This window comes from Heptranchias perlo, chromosome 25 (assembly GCF_035084215.1).
Source record: "Heptranchias perlo isolate sHepPer1 chromosome 25, sHepPer1.hap1, whole genome shotgun sequence".
Lineage (NCBI taxonomy): Eukaryota > Metazoa > Chordata > Chondrichthyes > Hexanchiformes > Hexanchidae > Heptranchias > Heptranchias perlo.
Genome location: NC_090349.1, coordinates 16,583,467 through 16,605,534, shown reverse-complemented (window position 1 = coordinate 16,605,534; position 22,068 = coordinate 16,583,467). Strand labels below are relative to the sequence as shown.

At 42.1% G+C, this 22,068-nt stretch overlaps 1 protein-coding gene across 1 annotated transcript in view; it reads left to right on the top strand.

The window, feature by feature from the left end:
* Nucleotides 1–450: 450 nt before the first annotated feature.
* suds3 (SDS3 homolog, SIN3A corepressor complex component) overlaps nt 451–22,068 on the top strand; it is a 40,838-nt gene continuing 19,220 nt past the window's right edge. The window contains exons 1-3 of the mRNA XM_068005687.1: nt 451–773; nt 13,614–13,686; nt 17,593–17,648. Coding sequence (XP_067861788.1) covers nt 662–773; nt 13,614–13,686; nt 17,593–17,648 — 241 coding nt within the window. The 5' untranslated portion in view covers nt 451–661. The remainder of the gene's footprint in view (nt 774–13,613; nt 13,687–17,592; nt 17,649–22,068) is intronic.

Below are 22,068 nucleotides of genomic sequence, written 5' to 3'. Positions count from 1 at the left end.
TGCTGGAAATCAGAAATGAAAACAGAAAATGCTGGCAAACACTCAGCAGGTCAGGCAGCATCCATGGAGAGAGAGAGAAACAGAGTTAACGTTTCAGGTTCTTTCTTTCATCGGAACAGAAATCTTTTATTCGTGTTGGCTGCCATAAAACCCATTTACGTGAAAGAAAAAGTTATATAGCAAATAAGTCGGGCAAAAGTGAGCTGCAGCAATTAAACTGTTAATATGCAGAATTAAATTGCAGCATTTGAAATCGTCGTAAACAATGTACAAAGCATAGTGATTAAAATAATTGCAAACAATGTATAAAATGCAACAAAAAAATTAAATTTTCTTGCAGAGCGGCCGCGCGCTCCCTCCCGGGGCTCAGAGGGTTTGTTGCAGTCCGAGTGCCCCCACATGTTCATGGCCCCTTTGGTGAGGTGTCTCTGCCACTGCCTGACAGCAATAACCCTGCTTGGGCGGCGGGGCTCCCTCTTGTCGCCGGTCGGAGGTCGTGAGTGGCTGCGGTGGTGGTGTTATTGTTGTACCCGGTGTCGGTGGCCGCTGCCGCCGCGTTTGTTGTGTGAGGTTCCCCCCCCCCCACGCCCTTCAGGCAGGCGGTAGCGCGCCCGGTCCTGCGGTTGCTGTGGGAGGGGGGGCGGACGGCTCCGCGGGGAAGATGTCCGCCACTCTCCTCTCGCCCATTGTGGACTATTACAACGACGAGGAGGAGCTGGATAGCGTCGACGACGAGGACGACCGCAGTTTCCGGGTCCGCGACTCGGATGAAGGTGAAATTAGATAAACCGGAGTTGTGGGTCTAAAATGGAAGGCGGGCGGTTGACGGTGGGCCTCATGTACAGGAGGCTGCGACCGGCTGAGGGAGAGAGACTGGTAACAGGAGGCCGATATGAGGGAGACCTGCGGACGCTGGTTATAAAATGGATGACATGTTTACATCTTGCTTTGGGAGGGGGTAAGAAGGACAGAGGCTGGGGGTGAAGAGGGGAGAGCCTGGACAAACTTTCACAACTCCAATAGGCACACACTGCCAGCTATACTCCTTGCTCTTTCATTAAATGCTCCACATACTTTCAAATTCCATATATAATCATGAACATTTCAATCCCATTGGGAATATTTTCCTTTTAACTTGGGTGTGCATTTTTTATATTTGCAGGCTTCAGTCAGTTCTAGATGTGGGATAGTTGGAACCAGGTTAGCTTTGGTCACATCACAGAACTGTTGAGAAATTGAAGTGACCTGGGTATTTTCCCTTCTCTCCTTCCCACTCCACCCAAAAGTTCGTGTAGAATTATTTGGGCATCAGTTCTCCTCCAGGACCTTGTGCAAGTAGCTGTTATTAACATGTGAGTCTAGATAGTGAGTGTTGGTAGGATGTTTGACATTGAAAGAAATTATAGCTCAGCCCAATTCTGCCCTCAGTTGGTTTCCACACTCAAGTGCTGTGCAGCAAAGTTTACTGGATGGATTCGACAAGAACAACAACAACAACTTGTATTTATATAGTGCCTTTAATGTAGTAAAATGTCCCAAGGTGCTTCACAGGAGTGTTATCAAACAAAATTTGACACTGAGCCACATAAGGAGATATTAGGATAGGTGATCAAAAGCTTGGTCCAAGAGGTGGATTTTAAGGAGTGTCTTAAAGGAGGAGAGAGGGGTTTAGGGAGGGAATTTCAGAGCTTAGGGCCTAGGCAGCTGAAGGCAAGGCCGCCCATGGTGGAGCGATTAAAATCGGGGATGCGCAAGAAACAAGAATTGGAGGAGCGCAGAGATCTTGGCGGGTTGTAGGGCTGAAGGAGGTTACAGAGATAGGGAGGGGTGAGGCCATGGAGGGATTTGAAAGCAAGGATGAGAATTTTAAAATTGAGGCTGAATTTCTCAATCTCTAACCCCTCCTCCCTTGCATTAATGTAGATGAGCTTGGAGTGCATGTGTGTAAATGCACGTAATGTGGTAAATAAGGTTGGTGAGCTGCAGGCTCAAGTTGCCAAATGGGACTGTGATATAGTGGAAATATGAGACCTGGCTCAAAGAAGGGGAGGATTGGGTACTTAATATTCCTGGCTACAAGGTATTCAGGAAAGGTAGGGAAGGAAAGACAGGAGGTGAGAGTATTAATCAAATAAACTATTATAGCACTGGAAAGGGATGATGTGGTTGAGGGGTTAAAGACAGAATCTATTTGGTTAGAATTAAGGATCTGTTACGCTACTGGGTGAATACTATAGGCCATCAAATAGTGGGAAGGAGATAGAGGAGCAAATTACAGAAGGATGCAAGAACTATAGAGTAGTGATAATGGGGGACTTCAATTATCCCAATATATACTGGGTATAACAGTGTAAAGGGCAAAGAGGGGGAGGAATTCCTGAAATGTGTTCGAGAACTTTCTGGAACAGTGTGTTTCCAGCCCAACCAGGAAGGAAACAGTGCTGGATCTAATTCTGGGGAATGAAGTGGGGTGAGTGGAGCATGTTTCAGCGGGGGAGCATTTGGGGAACAGTGATCATAATATCATTAGGTCTAGAATAGCTGTGGAAAAGGACAAGGGACAATAAAATGTGAAAATGCTTAACTGGAGGTCGGCAGATTTCAGTGAGTTGAAAAGGGATCTTGCCCCAGTGGATTGGAATCAAAAATTAGTAGGCAAAACAGTAATTGAACAATGGAAGAGATGGCTCCCTACGAGGAGGAAAGGAAGTGCATCCAAAGCTTGAGCTCTCTGGATAACTAAATATGTAGAGATTAAAATGAAACAGAAAAGGAGGTGGATGAGGAATGTAGGGTTCATAATACAGTAGAGAACAGGCTGAATACAGAAAGTACAGAGGAGATCTAAAAAAAGAATAAGAAGGGCAAAGAGAGAATATGAGAATAGATTATAGGCTAACATAAAATGGAACCCAAAAGTCTTTTGGAAACCTATAAATAGTAAAAAGGAAGTATGGAACCAATTAGGGACAAAAAAGATCATCTTATGGAGGCAGAAGGCATGGCTGAGGCACTAAATTAATACTTTACATCCGTCTTGACTAGAGAAGAGGATGCTGACATTTTAGCAGTAAAGGAGGAGGTAGTAGTGATATTGGATAAGATAAAGAGGAGATACTTCAAAGATTGGGAGGCATTCTAGGTTACTGAGGGAAGTAAGGGTGGAAATTGCGAAGGCTGTGGCCACAAGCTTCTAATCCTCCTTTAGATATGTGGATGGTGCTGGAGAACTGGAGGATTACAAATTTTACACCCCTGTTCATTTAAAAAAAAAAGGAGAGAGGGATGAACAGGCCGGTCAGGCCTAACGTCAGTGGTGGGGAAACTTTTAGAGACAATAATCTGGGACAAAATTAATTGGCACTTGGAAAAGTATGGGCTAATAAATGAAAGTCAGCACGGATTTGTTAAAGGAAAATTGTGTTTGACTAACTTGATTGAGTTCTTTGATGAAGTAACGGAGGGTTGATGAGGGTAGTGCGGTTGATGTTATGTATGGACTTTCAAAAGGCGTTTGATAAAATATCACATAATAGACTTGTTAGCAAAATTAAAGCCCATGGGATTAAAGGGACTGTGGCACCATGGATCCAAAATTGGCTATGGGATAGAAAGCAGAGAGTAGTGGTGAACAGTTTTTCACATTGGAGGGAAGTATACAGTGATGTTCTCCAGGGGTCAGTATAGGACCACTATTCTTTTTGATATATATTAATGACCCAGACCTCGGTATAGAGGCTATAATTTCAAAGTTTGCAGATGACATGAAACTCGGAAATGTAGCGAACAATGTGAAGGATAGTAACAGACTTCAGGAGGACATAGACACACTGTTGAAATGGGCAGACACATGGAAGATGAAATTATATGCAATGAAATTTAAAGTGTGATGTGATGCATTTTGTTAGGAAGAATGAGGAGAGGCAATATAAACTAAATGGTACAATTTTAAAGAGGGTGCAGGAACAGACACACCTAGGGGTGCACATAAACAAATCTTTGAAGGTGGCAGGACAAGTTGACAAGGCTGTTTTAAACAGAAAAGCATATGGGATCCTGGGCTATATTAATAGAGGCATGGAGTACAAAAGTAAGGAAGATCTGCTAAACCTTTATAAAACACTAGTTAGGCCTCAGCTGGAGTATTGTGTTCAATTCTGGGCACCGCACTTTAGGAAGAATGTCAGGCCTTGGAGAGGATGCAGAAAAGATTTACTAGAATGGGATCAGGGACTTCAGTAATGCGGGGAGACTGGTTTGTTTTCCTTGGAACAGAGAAGGTTAGGGGAGATTTGATAGAGGTGTCCAAAATCATGAATAGTTTTGACAGAGTAAATAGGGAGAAATTGTTTCCAGTGGCAGATGGGTTGATAACCAGGGGCCACAGATTTAAGGTGATCAGCAAAAAAGCCAATGGTGACATGAGGAAACATTTTTTTTACATAGTGAGTTGTAATGATCTGGATTGCACTGCCTGAAAGGGTTGTGGAAGCAGATTCAATAGTAACTTTCAAAAGGGAATTGAATAAATACTCGAAGGGAAAAAATTTATAGGGCTATGGGGAAAGAGCAGGGGAATGGCACTAATTGGATAGCTCTTTCAAAGAGTGGCACTGGCACGATGGGCCGAATGGCCTCCTCCTGTGCTGTACCTATTATGATACATGAGTGTTGGGGACTTTCATGGAAGCAAGGAGGATGGAGAAATCAGAAGAGGCAGGGCAGGGTGAGTTTAGATGCAGATTAAAATTACCAAGGGTGAGGAGTTGAACTATACTGATATTGAGAGGACATCCGGTTGGAGATTTCAGTAAAGAAAGTGTTGAGGCCCTCGGGGGCAGTATGCAGTGACACCTTAATGATGAGGTGGGAAGGATGCTGGAGAGTGATGTGCTTGGGGAGAAAGGCAGTAGGCCGAAATGAATGCTACATTGCCTTCACATTGGTTTGGGCAGGGCATGTAGTGAAACATGCAGCCTGGACAGGTGGCTTCAGTGGGAAGGAAGGGGTCACTGTTACAAAATTAAGTTTTGGTCAGAACATGCATGTCGATGTGATCATACAGGATGGAAAATGCCTTATTCATGACAAAATTGAATGATGTCGAGGAGCTGGGAGGACATTAAAGGGGGCATGAGAATATTCGTTGGAGAGGGCACGGGGATAAAGAAGTTGTTGGAGTAATTGCCTCATCAGGAAGCATAGTGAATGAGGTGCCCTGATAGCTGCTTGGAGAGACTCAGCGTAGTGTAGGTGTTATGGAGGATGGCCAGATTAGACCTGTCCAGGAGAGATGAAAGCCTAGGATGGCAGCATGATTGGAGTTCAGCAATGAAATGGATATGTTAGGAGATTGACAAGGGGATGGTGTAGTAAGGAGGTGGAGTAGGAGCGGCAGAGACTAGGAAAAAGAGTGGCAGGAGTTGAGTTAGGGAGGTGAATTGGGACAGAAAACTAGACAAGTTTTGGTATGGAGCAGCAGCCATGGTACACACGTGAGTTTACTTCTGAGCATTGTACAAACCAGGAGGAAGGGAATGCTTTTAAGATTCTTTGTGAGGTTCTCTGCTTAAATCCACATGCATCTCCATCGCCTCTTGATGCCAGTGCCTAATTTTCTGTTAGCCTCGTCGATGTATTCACAGGAAAATCCAGCCCAATATAATTTTAATTGACGGAAGGTTGGTATTAGAATCACTTGATTAGCATTGCTAGAAGAATAACTTGGGATAACAAACAAATTATCATGTTGATGCACACGGGTGGATTTTAAGTAATATAAAACTTACTGTAAAGGACGCTGTTTACTGGCAAGATGCTCACAGTATGAGGATGCTCAAAGGTGACTGAGCACTGGGAGGTGAAATGCTGTTTTATATTTTGCTGACTTACAATTCTCACTGTTATTTCTGTGCATCTGGTGCAGCAACTTCCGGCGACCGCATATACGCAGTCAAATGCGGAAATCCAGAAGTTGCTGTACCAGATGAGACCAGCCTCTGTAATTCGCGAGAACGACATCTCGCCGTCTGGCTCTCTGGGGTGCCGCAAGGATCAGTGCTTGGGCCTTGTTTACAATATATATCAATGACTTAGATGAGGGGACCAAGTGTAATATATCCAAGTTTGCTGACGATATAAAGCTAGATGGGAAAATAAGCTGTGAGGTGGACACAGAGGCTGAAAAAGGATAGACAAGTTAAGTGAGTGGGCGAGAAGGTGGCTGATGGCGTGTAATGTGGGGAAATGTGAAATTATCCACTTTGGTAGGAAGAATAGAAAAGCAGAATATTTTTTAAAAGGTGAGAGTCTAAGAAATGTTGGTAGTCAGGGATTTGGGTATTCTTGTACGCGAGTCACAGAAAGTTAACATGCAGGTACAGCAAGCAGTTAGGATGGCAAATGGTATGTGAGTCTTTGTTGCAAGGGGGTTGGAGTCTAAGAGCAAAGAGGTCTTGCTGCAATTATGTAGGGCTCTGGTGAGACCACACCTGAAGTACTGTGTACAGTTTTGGTCTCCTTATTGAGGAAGGATAGACTTGCCTTAGAGGGGGTGCAAAGAAGGTTCACTGGGTTGAAATCTGGAATGAGAGGATTGTCCTATGAGGCGAGATTGAGTAGAATGGGCCTATATTCTCTGGGGTTTAGAAGAATAAGAGGTGATCTCATTGAAATGTATAAAATTCTAAGAGGGCTTGACAGGGTAGATGCTGAGAAGCTGTTCACACTGGCTGGAGAGTCTAGGACTAGGGGTCATAGTCTCAAAATAAGGGGTCGGCCATTTAGGACTGAGATGAGGAAAAGTTTCTTCACTCATGGTTGTGAATCCTTGGAAATCTCTAACCCAGAGGGTTAGTATATTCAAAACTGAGATTGATAGATTTTTGGACACTAAGGGAATCAAGGGATATGGGGAACGGGCAGGAAAGTGGAGTTGAAGTAGAAGATCAGCAATGATCTTACTGAATAGCGGAGCAGGCTTGAATGGCTGTATGGCCTACTACAGCTCCTATTTTAAAAAAATTCATTAATAGGATGTGGGCGTCGCTGGCAAGGTCGGCGTTTATTGTTCATCCCTAATTGCCCTTGAACGTGGTGGTGAGCCGCCGCCTTGAACCGCTGCAGTCCATGTGGTGAACGTACTCCCACAGTAATGTTAGGTAGGGAGTTCCAGGATTTTGACCCAGTGACGATAAAGGGATGGCAATATATTTCCTATTCAGGATGGTGTGTGACTTGGAGGGGAATGTGCCTGCTGTCCTTGTTCTTCTAGGTGGTAGAGGTCGTGGGTTTGGGAGGTGCTGTCGAAGAAGTATTGGCGAGTTGCTGCAGTGCATCCTGTGGATGGTACACATTGCAGCCAAGGTGCGCCAGTGGTGGACGGAGTGAATGTTAAAGGTGGTGGATGTGGTGCCAATCAAGCGGGCTGCTTTGTCCTGGATGGTGTCGAGCTTCTTGAGTGTTGTTGGAGCTGCACTCATCCAGACAAGTGGAGAGTATTCAATCACACTCCTGACTTGTGCCTTGTAGATGGTGGAAAGGCTTTGGGGAGTCAGGAGGTGAGTCACTCACCGCAGAATACCCAGTCTCTGACCTGCTCTTGTAGCCACAGTATTTATGTGGCTGGTCCAGTTAAGTTTCTGGTCAATGGCGACCCTCGGGATGTTGATAGTGGGGGATTCGGCGATGGTAATGCTGTTGAATGTCATGGGGAGGTGGTTAGACTCTCTCTTGTTGGAGATGGTCATTGCCTGACACTTGTCTGGCGCAAATGTTACTTGCCACTTAACAGCCCAAGCCTGGATGTTGTCCAGGTCATGCTACTTGTGGACATGGACTGCTTCATTATCTGAGGGGTTGCAAATGGAACAGAACACTGTGCAATCATCAGCGAACATCCCCATTTCTGACCTTATGATGGAGGGAAGGTCATTGATGAAGCAGCTGAAGCACCTGAGGAACTCCTACAGCAATGTCCTGTTGCTGAGATGATTGGCCTCCAACAACCACTACCATCTTCCTTTGTGCTAGGTATGACTCCAGCCACTGGAGAGTTTTCCCCCTTATTCCCATTCACTTCTGTTTTACAAGGGCTCCATGGTGCCACACTCGGTCGAATGCTTCTTATGTTCTTATTCAAATGAATGGAACGGCCTGAAGTTCCTACACTGACTTGATGGCTACAAACTAATCTTGCCATAAAAAGGTACATCAAATCATTTTAAGTCTAAGCACACTTTTAACAACATGGCAAGTCTTAATTACTGACAAACAACTAACCTCTCTGGCACGGAAAATTAACTTTTACAAGTCATAGAATTGTTAACCGCACAGAAGAAGGCCATTCGGCCCATCGCACCTGTGCCGACTCTTTGTAAGAGCAATCCAGTTAGTCCTGTTCCCCCGCTCTTTCCCCATAGCCCTGCAATTTTTTCCCTTCAAATATTTATTCAATTCCTTTTTGAAAGCCATGATTGAATCTGCATCCACCACGCTTTCAGGCAATGCATTCCAGATCATAATTACTCGCTGCGTTTAAAAAAAAAAGTTTTTCCTCACGTCACTTTTGGTTCTTTTGCCAATCATCTTAAATCTGTGTCCTCTAGTTCTTTACCCTTCTGTCAATGGGAACAGTTTCTCTTTATTTACTTTATCTAAACCCTTCATGATTTTGAACACTTCTATCAAATCTCCTCTCAACCTCTCTGCTGTATGGAGAACAACCCCAGCTTCTCCAGTCTATCCACGTAACTGAAGTCCCTCAACCCTGGAACCATTCTAATAGATCTTTTCTGCACCCTCTCTAAGGCCTTCACATCCTTCCTAAAGTGCGATGCCCAGAATTGGACACAATACTCCAGTTGTAGCTGAACCAGTGTTTTTTAAAGGTTCAACATAACTTTCTTGCTTTTGTACTCTGTGCCTCTATTTATAAAGCCCAGGATCCCATATGCTTTTTGAACCGCTTTCTCAACCTGTCCTGCTACCTTCAAAGATTTGTGCATACATACTCCCAGGTCTTTCTGATCCTGCACCCTCTTTAGAATTGTACCATTTAGTTTATGTGTGATGTCTCATTCGTTCAGATTTTAATTGTTGTTGGACATTTAAAAAAAAATAATTAAAACACTTTTTACTTTTTCTTTCGGTCTCTTTTATCTCTGTCTCTTAATTCAATATTTCTTACCCTTTTTATTTCGTTTTCTGTACCTCATTTGACATTGAATTCACTAATCTAACTTATACTTCCTGGTTCTGACTTTGTGCTGCTTATTAAAATGCTTCAACTGATTGGTTAAGGGGATACAAGTTGCTTGTCCCGTTCACACAGGTCCCAGATGCCCGGGAGAGGGCGCCGCACTGGATTGAGCACCCCATGAGAGGAACTTACTGTGCATAAGTCCATGAAAGGTCAATGGGCAAGTGCAAGTCTAACAAATGGCAGGCACTGTTTGTTCACTGCTCACAGGAAAATCTGGCCCATGATGTATTTTGCAGCATTTATTTTGAGCACAAAAACATTTTTATTGCCTTACCATTGTTGGTCTTTTAAATATTCTTGTATTTCTCTCTCCCTCTCTCCTCCTACAACCTGACATTTCACAAAGTACAGTAGCTGGTTGTAAGTCTTTAACCCCACACGATCTGGAGGTATATGTGATCATCTGGTAAAGAAGTGTGCAACAGCTCAAGAATAATCTGGAGTCAGGAGTTTAGCCGCTAATTTGGCCTATCCCTGCTGGTGAGGTGGAACAGGGTCCCTTCTAAGATCACAAATTCTAATCGTTACGTAAACACTGCCTCAAGTTTGGGGTCATTCAGAATTTAATTGTTCTGACCAGAGAAATTTGTGCTTGTCAGACCCAGCCTGACCCAACTAACATTAAATATGTATCGCCCAGTGAGTGCCTGTCACGCACCAGTCATCTCGTTTTGTTACAAATGCAAAACAAGCTGCAAGACAACTGGTTATTGAGCAGGGGCCTGAAATTTGCAAACATTTTCCAATCTGTACAATTCCATTACCAAACAATAATTAACTGCTGTGTTTACTAAACAACAATTAAACTTTTTGGCCTTAATGGGACAACGATCCACATACGCAGCAGATAATACTTCGTGTATTGGATTGTATAGTCCTTAGTAAATGGTGCATTCATCCATCATCTGACTTAATGTGAGTAACATAGTGGGAGATATAGTGTGTATTAAAAATAAACTGCTGACGTTATACACTTTGTCACTTGATAAACTTGCAACATTAATCATTGCTCCTTCAATGTGAATGCCATGTTATATCAGCTACATATGAGCATCCTGGAATATTTTTCAGTGAAAGTTTTTATCTTGAATGTAGGAAATGTGGCAACTTTCATCAGCATATTTACCATTTTATTTATAATGCCTACAAACAAAAGGTGGGTTAACCCCTGAGCTGATTGTAGCCCATGTGTTGAAGATGTGCTGTTATGTAGTGACTTCCAGGATTTTGACCTAGCGATGATGAAGGAATGGCGATATATGTCCAAGTCAGGATGGTGTGTGACTTGGAGGGAAAGTTGGAGGTGATGGTGTTCCCATACACCTGCTACACATGTCCTTCTAGGTGGCGAAGATGGCATGTTTGGGAGGTGCTGCCGAAGTATGCTGTGGTTGAGTCCCTAATGCTTTCAGTTCTTCATCACACCTCTTTCAGGGAGAGGTGCTTTTGTCCACAAAGGAAGAAAGCGATAAAATGAAATACCTGAGCTGAACTTATGCACGTCTTTAGGGCCAGCGTTCACAGAGACTTGGGAGCAAATTCACACTCTTCCTTTTTCCTCAGCTAGGGCATAATGATTGGTTTCTTTTTCAAGAAAGTAAACTTTAAAAAGGGGTACCCTTTGTCGTCCAGTACTTCCCCGGAGCGGAGAAACTACGCCATGTTCTCCGCAGCCTTCAACATGTCATCAATGAGGACAAACACCTCGCTATGGCCATCCCCACACCTCCACTACTCGCCTTTAAACAGCCACCCAACCTCAAACAGACCATCGTTCGCAGCAAATTACCTAGCTTTCAAGAGAACAGCGTCCACGACCCCACACAACCCTGCCACGGTAACCTCTGCAAGACATGCCAGATCATCGACACAGATACCACCATCACACGAGAGGACACCACCCACCAGGTGCATGGTTCATACTCCTGTGACTCGGCCAACGTTGTCTACCTCATACGTTGCAGGAAAGGATGCCCCAGAGCATGGTACATTGGCGAGACCATGCAGACGCTGCGACAACGGATGAACGGACACCGCGCAACAATCGCCAAACAGGAGGGTTCCCTCCCAGTCGGGGAACACTTCAGCAGTCATGGACATTCATCCACCGACCTTCGGGTAAGCGTACTCCAAGGCGGCCTTTGAGACACACGACAACGCAAAATCGTTGAGCAGAAATTGATAACCAAGTTCCGCACCCATGAGGACGGCCTCAACCGGGATCTTGGGTTCATGTCACGCTACACGTTACCCCACCAGCGAACAAATGTTATCTGTTTTTAATATAACTGGTCAGTTGCTGTCTTTTCTATGTTTCTACCTCTCTATCTCTTTTTTTTTTGTTTGTTGTTTTTTTTTGGTGATTTGTATATTCTGAGACCTGGCAGGTAACACCTGTCTGTCTGCACACTGATTGCCTTGGCAACGGGCAGTTGAAAAAACTGTCTGTAATCACCAAGCATTGTTCTGTGAATTATAAATGCGATTTCATTTCGAGGATTTCATTTTCACATCGTTCACCTGACGAAGGAGGAAGCCTCCGAAAGCTTGTGAATTTAAAATAAAATTGCTGGACTATAACTTGGTGTTGTAAAATTGTTTACAATTGTCAACCCCAGTCCATCACCGGCATCTCCACATCTTAAAAAGGGGAGAAATTGTTTCTTACAGACAATTTGTGCAAAACTAAATTTCAGGGAATGCAAGTGGATAGACTTTTTAAAAACTTCTCAAATTTCAGTGCGTATACAGCAAATAGTTTAAGTTTTAAAATGTATTGTACTGGGTTATTTGACCTCATCTGAGCCATTACATTTGGCCTTGCTTTTCCTGACTAAGAGTTGGGAGGTGAGTGGGAGAAAATTGTGGCCTGGAGTTTTCTCCTTGGGTACTTTTAGAGGATAGGTATTCTTATTTATAATTTATTCCTCAAATCAATAATGTTCTTAAACATTGACTATCAGATATTTCAGAATTATTAAGCATACAATACATCCAGTAATAGTACTTAAACAGACACTTGAAAGACAATACTTATAACTGAAACTTGCTAGTTTAGTTGGGGGACTCCATGCCACAGTTTTGAGCTCAGTATAGAGTCTCCTGCTTCTACAGAAACCCCAAATGGGGTATACCCTGATATTTTCCTTTGCAGAACTAACTTTTTCACGCACTTGTTATCAACTGATTAAAATTCTCTGAAATATATGAACCAGTACTCATTGGCATGTCTTTTGATTGGGTTTACTGAAGTGACTAAACTGACCATTGCTTGAAGGTCAGTCTTAGTTCAGCCGCACAGTGGTCGCTGTATCTTGAGTGACTTATGCTTCCCCGTTTAACAGGTAATGGCTAAAAGTTAATATTACTACAATGTAAAGAAAATCAATAGCAGTAAAACATTAGGAGACTTTAGGACAGGCTGATTAACCCTTTCCTTATAGGTGCAATCCAGAAGTTATAGCTGAAATTGCACCTTAAGTTCTGCCAATTTTGCTGATCTCAAGTTACACCTAAGTACCCCCCCCCCCCCCCCAATCTCATTAAAATATGCCCAAACTCAAAATGGGAATAATTCAGCATAAACATTTGGGGCCTAAGGAAATGCAGAACCCACACCAGTATATTTCTTTTTTGAGTCTTAAAATTAAAAATTTCAACTCATTTCACCATCATTAAAAATTTCAACTCATTTCACCATCATACATGCACATCAGACACAGATTTTTAAGAACCTGTAAGCAGGGAAGCTGTTCAGCTTTTCAATTTTTAACGTAACTTACACTTTGCCATAAAAATGCATTCAAAGAAACAGATAATACAGTGCAAGTCTCAATGGGGATAAATGTTTAACAAAGGCTCAAAAAATTGCAGTTAAAAGACCAGAAAAATGACTCTTTCCTGCTGTGCTTGAAAATCTGGATGCAACCTTGAGACATCCACGAGAAAGCCCAATTGGAGGATACTCTCGTTTGAGAGTCGGGAGCGTGGCCAGTTTTGTGGGCGGAGATTCGTTTGGATGGAGGGTTTGATGGACAGACAAAGGATAGAGGAGACTTGGACCTATACGCAAGTAGCTTACTTAGGCTCAAAATTCCACGATCTTTTAAGCCACGTAATTGGTTCGTGCCCACATTATGTGTGTATCTGGGTGCAAATGTGGAGGAAACGCCAAGCCTTGAATTCTTGCTCATTACTATCTGCTGCCCCCTACTGGAAACAGGAAAAGAGGGGAGAGCATTTTGAAAAATATAAGTACTACTCTATTTTGATATTATCATGTTAACCAAGTGTTGGCTCTGTTTTTCTCCAAAATGATTTACTGGGATTCTGTTTCATTTATATTTGACAGATACAGAGGATGCAAGTGAGACAGACATTGCTAATAAGCAAGATGATGAAGACTACGTGGAGGTGAAAGAGCAGTGAGTATTGTTACAATGTGATGCAATTGCCTTGCGCAATACAGACCACATCTTAAAAAAAGTTGCTGTAGTAAAAATCCCTATTGTAGCAAATAGTTGTATTTTGGGAGCTAATGTGAGTAATTTGCATGCTTTAATGAAGCATTGCTGTCTTGATTTAACAATTCAAGATGTCAAGAGCTTTGAAACAGTGGAGCTTCAAATTGGCTTTGATGCCAAGTCATAGTTACAGCTAATGATTCTTCTTTGCTTGACAAGTTTTGTGATTTTTTTTTAATACAACATGCTGTCACCAGCGTGATGATTACTTTGACTTTTACAAATGTCAATATTTGCAAAATTTTACTCAGTTTTTATGCATTTAGACTGTGAAAATCAATCAGAGTTGGAGTGCTGTTAATTAGTCCAAGTTGTCATCAATCTGCACTGCTATTTATCTGACAGGCCAGCTACTGAATAAATAATTAGCGGCCAGCTTTAAAAAACTGTTCCCAACAAAGCATCTTCCATCTATGCCTCCAACTATCCTGTGATTTTTGGAAAAATTTCTTGTGACCAATTGCTAGCTTTAGTCATTGGTCTTTTCACCGCCATTTACTGTGCCTTAGCCTAATTCATTTGGAATTTCTGTTCATTTTCCATTGAATCGATGAGGCCTTTATGCTCTGTAGAGTGTAATGTGAAACAACTGAAGAGTACTTACAGAATAAGGCACTGTATACAGTTGGGGATTCGGGAGGTTAAGAGGTTAAAGATTACGTAACCAATTAGACATTTACTGTGAAAAACTCTCAAATGGAGTGCCTTGTTTATGTGACTCCCTATTCATTGGTATGTGGGGGTTGAACAGTATTTAGAGAATGAGGAAGACCATAGCTACACTATGGAATGTAACCTACTGATCAGTAGATATTAATAAGGAACATTTTATTTGATGGTTTGAAAAAATGTTACGTATTTTGAAAGTTTTTTTTGTATTGAAAAGGTCACTGTGTTGAAAGGTTGTTAGCGAACAGTTGAAAGGCTGTTAAAACTAGTTCTGAAGTGAAAACACCCTGCGAGGAAATAGATTTTTTTAGTGTTTAATACTGAGTTCTGTAGCTTCTTTTAAGGCTTTTAGGTGGTATTTGGTTAACAAGACTCACTTTGGCCAAGGAGGATTGACTTGCAAAGGTATATATAAAACCTATGTCTACAAAATAGAGATGTGAGGTAGTAAATATGTATTAATGATGTATCTTTTTGTAAATTTGTGAAAAAGTCCCACTGTGGCAAATTTTCACTGGCATCTGAATTGCTACATTGGTGTGCTGCAAACTCTAGGCCAGTTACCTGATTTATCTACCATATTGGAGTCTCTTCCAAATGATAGAAATAAAACTCCCTTTAAACTCTTTTTCTAAATTGCATTATTTGGTGCTAAATGCTTTGAGTTGGTGACTTCTGCTTTTGTTTCTAATTGCTCCTGTGTTTTTCTGATCTCATGAGTTACAATGAGTCTTCAGCACACAAACAGGTCATTCAGCCCAACTGGTCTATGCCGGCATTTATACTCTACGTGAGCCTCCTCCCACCCCTCTTCATCTAACCATATCAGCATACCCTTCTATTCCCCTCTTCCCTCATGTGCTTATCTAGCTTTCCCTTAAATCCATCTATGCTATTTGCCTCAACGACTCCCTGTGGTAGCGCGTTCCACATTCTATCCACTCTTTTTGGTTAAAGACGTTTCTTCTGAATTCCCTATTGGATTTATTCATGACCTCTAGTTTTGGACTCCCCACAAGTGGAAACACTTTCTCTATGTCTACCCTATCAAACCCTTTCATTATCTTAAAGACCTCTATCAGGTCACCCCTCAGTTTTCTCTTTTTTTCTAGAGAAAAGAGCCCCAATCTGTTTAGCCTTTCCTGATCAGGATATCCTCTCAGTTCTGGTATCATCCTTGTGAATCTTTATTATACCTTCTCGAGAGGATATCCTGATCAGGAAAGGCTAAACAGGTTGGGGCTCTTTTCTCTAGAAAAAAAGAGAAAACTGAGGGGTGACCTGATAGAGGTCTTTAAGATAATGAAAGGGTTTGATAGGGTAGACATAGAGAAAGTGTTTCCACTTGTGGGGAGTCCAAAACTAGAGGTCATGAATAAATCTATCCTTTATAATATGGAGACCAGAACTGTTCACAGTACTCCAAGTGTGGTCTAACCTAGGTTCTATATAAGTTAACATAACTCCTCTGCTTTTCAATTCTATCCCTCCAGAAATGAACCCCACTGTTTGGTTTGCTTTTTTATGGCTTATAAACCTGCGTCGCTACTTTTAATGATTTGTGTATCTGTACCCCTAGATCCACTTGTTCCTCGACCCCATTTAAATTCTTATTATCCAAGCAGTATGTGGCTTCTTTATTCTTCCTACCAAAATGCACCACCTCACACTTAACTATATTGAAGTTCATTTGCCAATTACATGCCAATTACATGCCAATTGTGCAAGTTTATTAATGTCTTGTTCCTGCAAATCCGCTGGTGTGATACTATGTTACTGTATGTTGATTGCTAACTTTGTTATGTATTTTTAAAGAGGCCTTATTTATGTGGACTTAAAAATGGCAATTATAATAATGAGGTATGCGAATTGCATCTCGATTTCTGGTACCAAGTGTCAATGATCACTTCCAGGGAAAGTACAGCAAGATTTGGACGTAGAGTAAATTTTACTCTACTTCAGTCGTGTATCTGACTTTCAACCTTGAAAGAGCGACCCTCTCACGTTCTCTTCCATATGATTTTTTTTTTCACTTTCCATGGCAACTGCCAATATATTGTCAAGTTATAGACATTTTTGTGCTGTGGACATGGATTCATACCATTTCATTCAGGGCTCATCCACCCAGTTAAAAGAGGAGACTTTTCCATAATTCTGTACTGGATTTAAACATAAGTGCTTTGTTTGACTCACTGAACTTTCCAGCCTGATTTTAATTGGAGTGAGAAATTTTATCATGAGTTTTCAACCCCAAAGAGAAAATTGCAAGCCAGTGTGAGTTGGCTTACAAGTTTCTGACTTCTGCCTCTAAAATAGTTTGTAATGCACAAAAAAGCAAACCTGAAGGTTTGTGCATTATATATTTAAAACCATTGGATTAAAAAGGATATAAATTATGAGCTTGGGATATGAATCCTGTAATGAGATGGACATCACAGAATCTGTGCTATCCATTATAAATGTTAATGCAAGGGCTGTGGATGTCATAGAAGTGTTGACTCAAGCCAAACTCCCTCAGTCTGGAGCTGTATGTGATTGTGTTGGATCACCTGGCCATCAGATGTTGTAACTGTAGTACCACTAGTGTAATACTAAAACAAAAGCTTCTACATGCGTAAGTGGTTATGATGCTGGATTAGTAATCCAGTGGCCTGGACTAATAATCCAGAGAATGTGAGTTCAAATCCCATCATGGCAGTTTGAGAATTTGAATTCAGTTTTAAAAAATCATGTTTGATTGTCATAAAAACCCAACTGGTTCACTAACTGGTGACTCCAGTCCACATCAACATGGTTGACTCTTAACTGCCTTCTGAAGTAGCCTTGCAAGCCACTCTTGTATCAGGACAACAGGATGGGCAATAAATGCCGGCCTTGTCAGCAACACCTATATCCTGAGAATGAATAGAAAAAAAATTACACTGAGGTTAGAGCATTGGCTACATGGAGTTGGAAAGGAATATGCTTACCAAATACGGTAAGTGCCAGATATAATGGCATTGTAATCTAGTAATAAGTTCTAAATAAGAAAAATCTGAAGTATGGTAATGTATTTCTGTGTGCAAGTTTAGCTGTTCATGAGGTTATATTGGTGGCTTTAGGTATATCTAAATTCTAGCTTTTTTCTCTTGTTCATAGGATGTACCAGGAGAAACTAACATCTCTTAAGAGGCAGCTCCAGCAGTTACAGGAAGGTGGGTACCTTGTTTTCATGTTCTTATATTGGGTAAATGGATTCCATACACTGGGTAATAGTGGATTATGGAAAATAAGCAATTTGGTAACCAGGAGTTGTGAAAGTGTATTATGCTGGCAGCTATATCAGTGGTTTATTTTCCATAATGTTCCAGCATTGGCTCAATGGTAACTTGTCTCTGTCAGAAGGTTATGACTTTAAGTCCCACTCCAGAGACTTGAGACACTTTAATGCAGTACTGATGGAGTGCTGTACTGTTGGAGGGGCCGTCTTTCAGATGAGATGTTAAACCAAGAACCAGTCTGCATTCTCAGGTGCATGTAAAAGATCCCATGGCACTATTTGAGGAAGAGCAGGGGAGTTCTCCCCAGTGGCCAATATTTATCCCTTAACCAACACCGAAAAACAGATTATCTGATCATTATCTCATTGCTGTTTGTGGGAATTGCTGTCTGTAAATTGGCTGCCGCGCTTCCCTACATTACAACATGCTTCAAAAGTATTGGCTGAAAAGCGCTTTGGGATGTCCTGAGGTTGTGAAAAGCGCTGTGTAAATGCAAGTTTTCTTTTATAATTTGGCACCTATGCTTGTCAAAAATCACTAACTTGAAATTGGAATGGATGTTAATAGGGTAAAAGGTGAATGGATAGAACAGAAGAAAGCTGGATGCATAAGAGGAAAATAATTTAGCCTGGGGGAGGAGGCAGAGAATGATTGGGAAGTAGCTTTTAGCTGAAAAATAGTTACCGCAATTACATGCAAGACTTTTAAACCCTATGTTTGATATAAAATAGGTTATGTTCCCAGATGTAGTATTAGAATTTTTTGTTTGGAGTGAATTTTAATCACCTATCCCTATTGTACGTAGATGATTTATATTTAATTTAACTCAGTGATCCTGTAGTTTTCCCCACAGGTTCCTTCTATTAATCATGCTGTTGACGAGGTAGATACAGTTGCACAGTGACAAAGGATATTTCTTTGTTACCAAGATAGAGGCCATTCTGCTGCCTCTGCTGATTCCCCTTGACCAGCAAGTCAAACCTCCCAGAACCCTAGCCTTGAACCCCTGTCTCTCTAGTTATCCTCCCATGTACCCCATGCTCTCTGAGTTCATCTCATCCATGAAATCCACCTCCTGCTTCCTTGACCCCATTCCCACTAAATTGCTAACCACCCAACTTCCCATCTTGGCCCCCATGCTGGCTGATGTTGCATTGGTTTCCTCTTGGATACTGCCCGCTCCCTTTTAAAACTGCCATCATCAACCCCCCCCCCCCCCCCACTCAAAATACTCACACATAATCCCTCTGTCCTTGCAAATTGTCACCCCCATCTCCAAATTCGTTTACTGTCCAGTTAATGAATATGTTGTCACCTTCTCAATCAATTTTCATCACTTCTACAACTCCCTGTTTGAATCCCTTCAATCGAGTTTTTGGCTCTCCCATCACACTGGAACAGCCCTAATCAAACTCACTAATGACTATGCTGTATTATCCCTCCTTGTTCCACTCTATTTCTCTGTAGCCTTTGACATGTTTGACCATATAATTCTCTAACTGCTATACTCTGTTCTCGTGTTCGATGGAACTGCTCTTGTTTGCTTCCACTCTTACCCATCCAGTTGTAGTCAGAGCAACTCTACCAATGGCTTCTCTTCTCATCCCTGCAGTATCAACTTTGGGAATCCCCTAAGGATCCATCCATGGGCCCCTGCTCCTCTTCCTTTTGTAGGCCCCTTACAGTCAGAAATGGGGGAAATTATAATGGGGAACAAAACAATGGCAGAACAATTAAACACATACTTCGGTTCTGTCTTCATAAAGGAGGACACAAATAACCTGCCAGAAATGTTAGGGAACCAAGGGTCTAGTGAGAGGGAGGAACTGAAGGAAACCAGTAGAAGTAAAAAAAAAATAGTGCTAGAGAAATTAATGGAGCTAAAGGCTGACAAATCCCCAGGGCCTGATGATCTACATCCCAGCGCACTAAAGGAAGTGGCCCTGGAAATAGTGGATGATCATCTTCCAAAATTCTATAGACTCTGGAACAGTTCCTACAGATTGGAGGGTGGCAAATGTAACCCCACTATTTAAAAAAGGAGGGAGAGAAAAAACAGAGTTACAGACCAGTTAGCCTAACATCAGTAGTGGGGAAAATGCTGGAGTCTATTATAAAAGATGTGATAACAGAACACTTGGAGGGCATTAATGGGATTGGAGAAAGTCAGCATGGGTTTATGAAAGGGAAATCATGCTTAACAAATCTACTGGAATTTTTTGAGGCTGTGACTAGTAGAATAGATAGGGGAGAACCAGTGGATGTGGTGTATTTGGATTTTCAGAAAGCTTTTGATAAGGTCCCACGCAAGAGGTTAGTGTGCAAAATTAAAGCACATGGGATTGGGGGGAATATACTGGCATGGATTGAGAATTGGTTGACAGACAGGAAACAGAGTAGGAATAAACGGGTCTTTTTCCGGGTGGCAGGCAGTGACTAGTGGGGTACCGCAGGGATCAGTGCTTGGCCCCAGCTATTCACAATATATATCAATGATTTGGATGAGGGAACTAAATGTAACATTCCAAGTTTGCAGACGACACAAAGCTGGGGTGGAATGTGAGCTGTGAGGAGGATGCAAAGAGGCTCCAATGTGATTTAGACAAGTTGGGTGAGTGGGCAAGAACATGGCAGATGCAATACAACGTGGATAAATGTGAGGTTATCCACTTTGGTTGTAAAAACAGAAAGGCAGATTATTATCTGAATGGTGATAGATTGGGAAAAGGGGAAAAATGAGACCTGGGTGTCCTTGTACACCAGGATAGTTGAAGTCTCCCATTATCACAACTCTACAGTTCTTGCACCCCTCTCTAATTTCACTTCAAATTTACTCCTCTATATCCTTCCCACTAGTTGGTGGCCTATAGAATATACCCAGTAATGTAATGGCACCTCTATTGTTTCTTAACTGTAACCAAATAGATTCTGTCCTTGACCCCTCAAGGACATCCCCTCTCTCCAGCACTGCAATGTTCTCCATAATCAATACTGCACCCCCCCCCCCCCACCCCTCCTTTATCATAGCCTATCTCTGCCTTTACCTCAGCCAATCTGCTGCTGAAACCTTCATCCATGCTTTTCTCACGTTCAGTCTTGGCTATTCCAATGTTCTCCTATCCAGTCTCCTGTCCTCCATCCTCTGCAAAAATCAACTCATGAAAAGCTCTGCTGCCATATTCTATACCTCATCAATGTTCTTGCTGACCTGCATTGGCTTCCAGTTCTCCTATGCCTCAAATTTAGAATTCTCACCCTTGTATTTAAGTCCCTCCACGACCTCATCCTTCCCTATCTCTACAACTTTCTCCCGTGCTACATCCCCCACCGAAGTTTGTAATCTTTTGACTCTGGCCTCTTGTGCATTCCCCCTCACCATGCCTTCAACCGCCTAAGCCCACACTTAATTGTTACAAATTTGGGTCTTTTGTAAATACCTACTTGGGTTCAGTGGTGTCAGTCAGTCCTATGAGTGGATTCCAAGTCCCTTATATACAAACATCCGAAAATGACGGACAGGAAAAGACCATCTAGTCCATTGAGCCTGTCCAACTCTGTCATGGCGCAGCTGAGTATCATAATCCCCAAAATCCCCCACCACCTGCAACCACGTAATCTCTCAGAAAAAGCAAAATTAGCCAGAGAAAAACCGTAGGCCAATTCAGGAAAAAAAAACCTGGGGAGTATCTATCTGACTGTCGTTGGGGGGTCTCTGCAGTTTTTGGGAACTTGCTGTGTACAAAGTGGCTGGCATATTTGCTTACACAATAGTGACTGAACTTCAAAAGTAATTAATTGTATGTGAAGTGCTCTGAGGTGGTATGAGAAACATGGTAAAGCATTATATAAATGCAAATTCATTCATTCTTGCATGCAAGAAATGTGATTTGCATCACCTAGAATCTGAAATGCATCAAATCTGATAAGTACCAAGAAAGATGAGTTCTACTCAGAGCCTTCCAACATTCACAGTGTAACACTGTGAATACTCATTCATAGGATTGTAAAACGATTGAGTCTTTTAATTTAAGCAAATATGAGTTGTAAAACTCGCTGCATTTCCACAGTGGGATATTTTATTCAAATTTCTGTCTAAAATTCAAGTAGTTTGGTGACTCCAATATATGTTTAAATTTATGTTGAGTAGTAGAAAAATCAAAACTTTTTTGAGATTCATAATTCAAATCATTCGTAGACAGCAAGGGCTCCATTTTAGCACCCGCTTTCAGGTGCATTCCTGGCGGGGGGAGGGGCTCCGAAAATCGAGGAATCCCAGAGCGAGTCGGGAGCCCGGCTCCAACCCACCCACTTCCGGGTTCCCCACAGACGTGCCGACGTGCGCGCACAGCCCCCG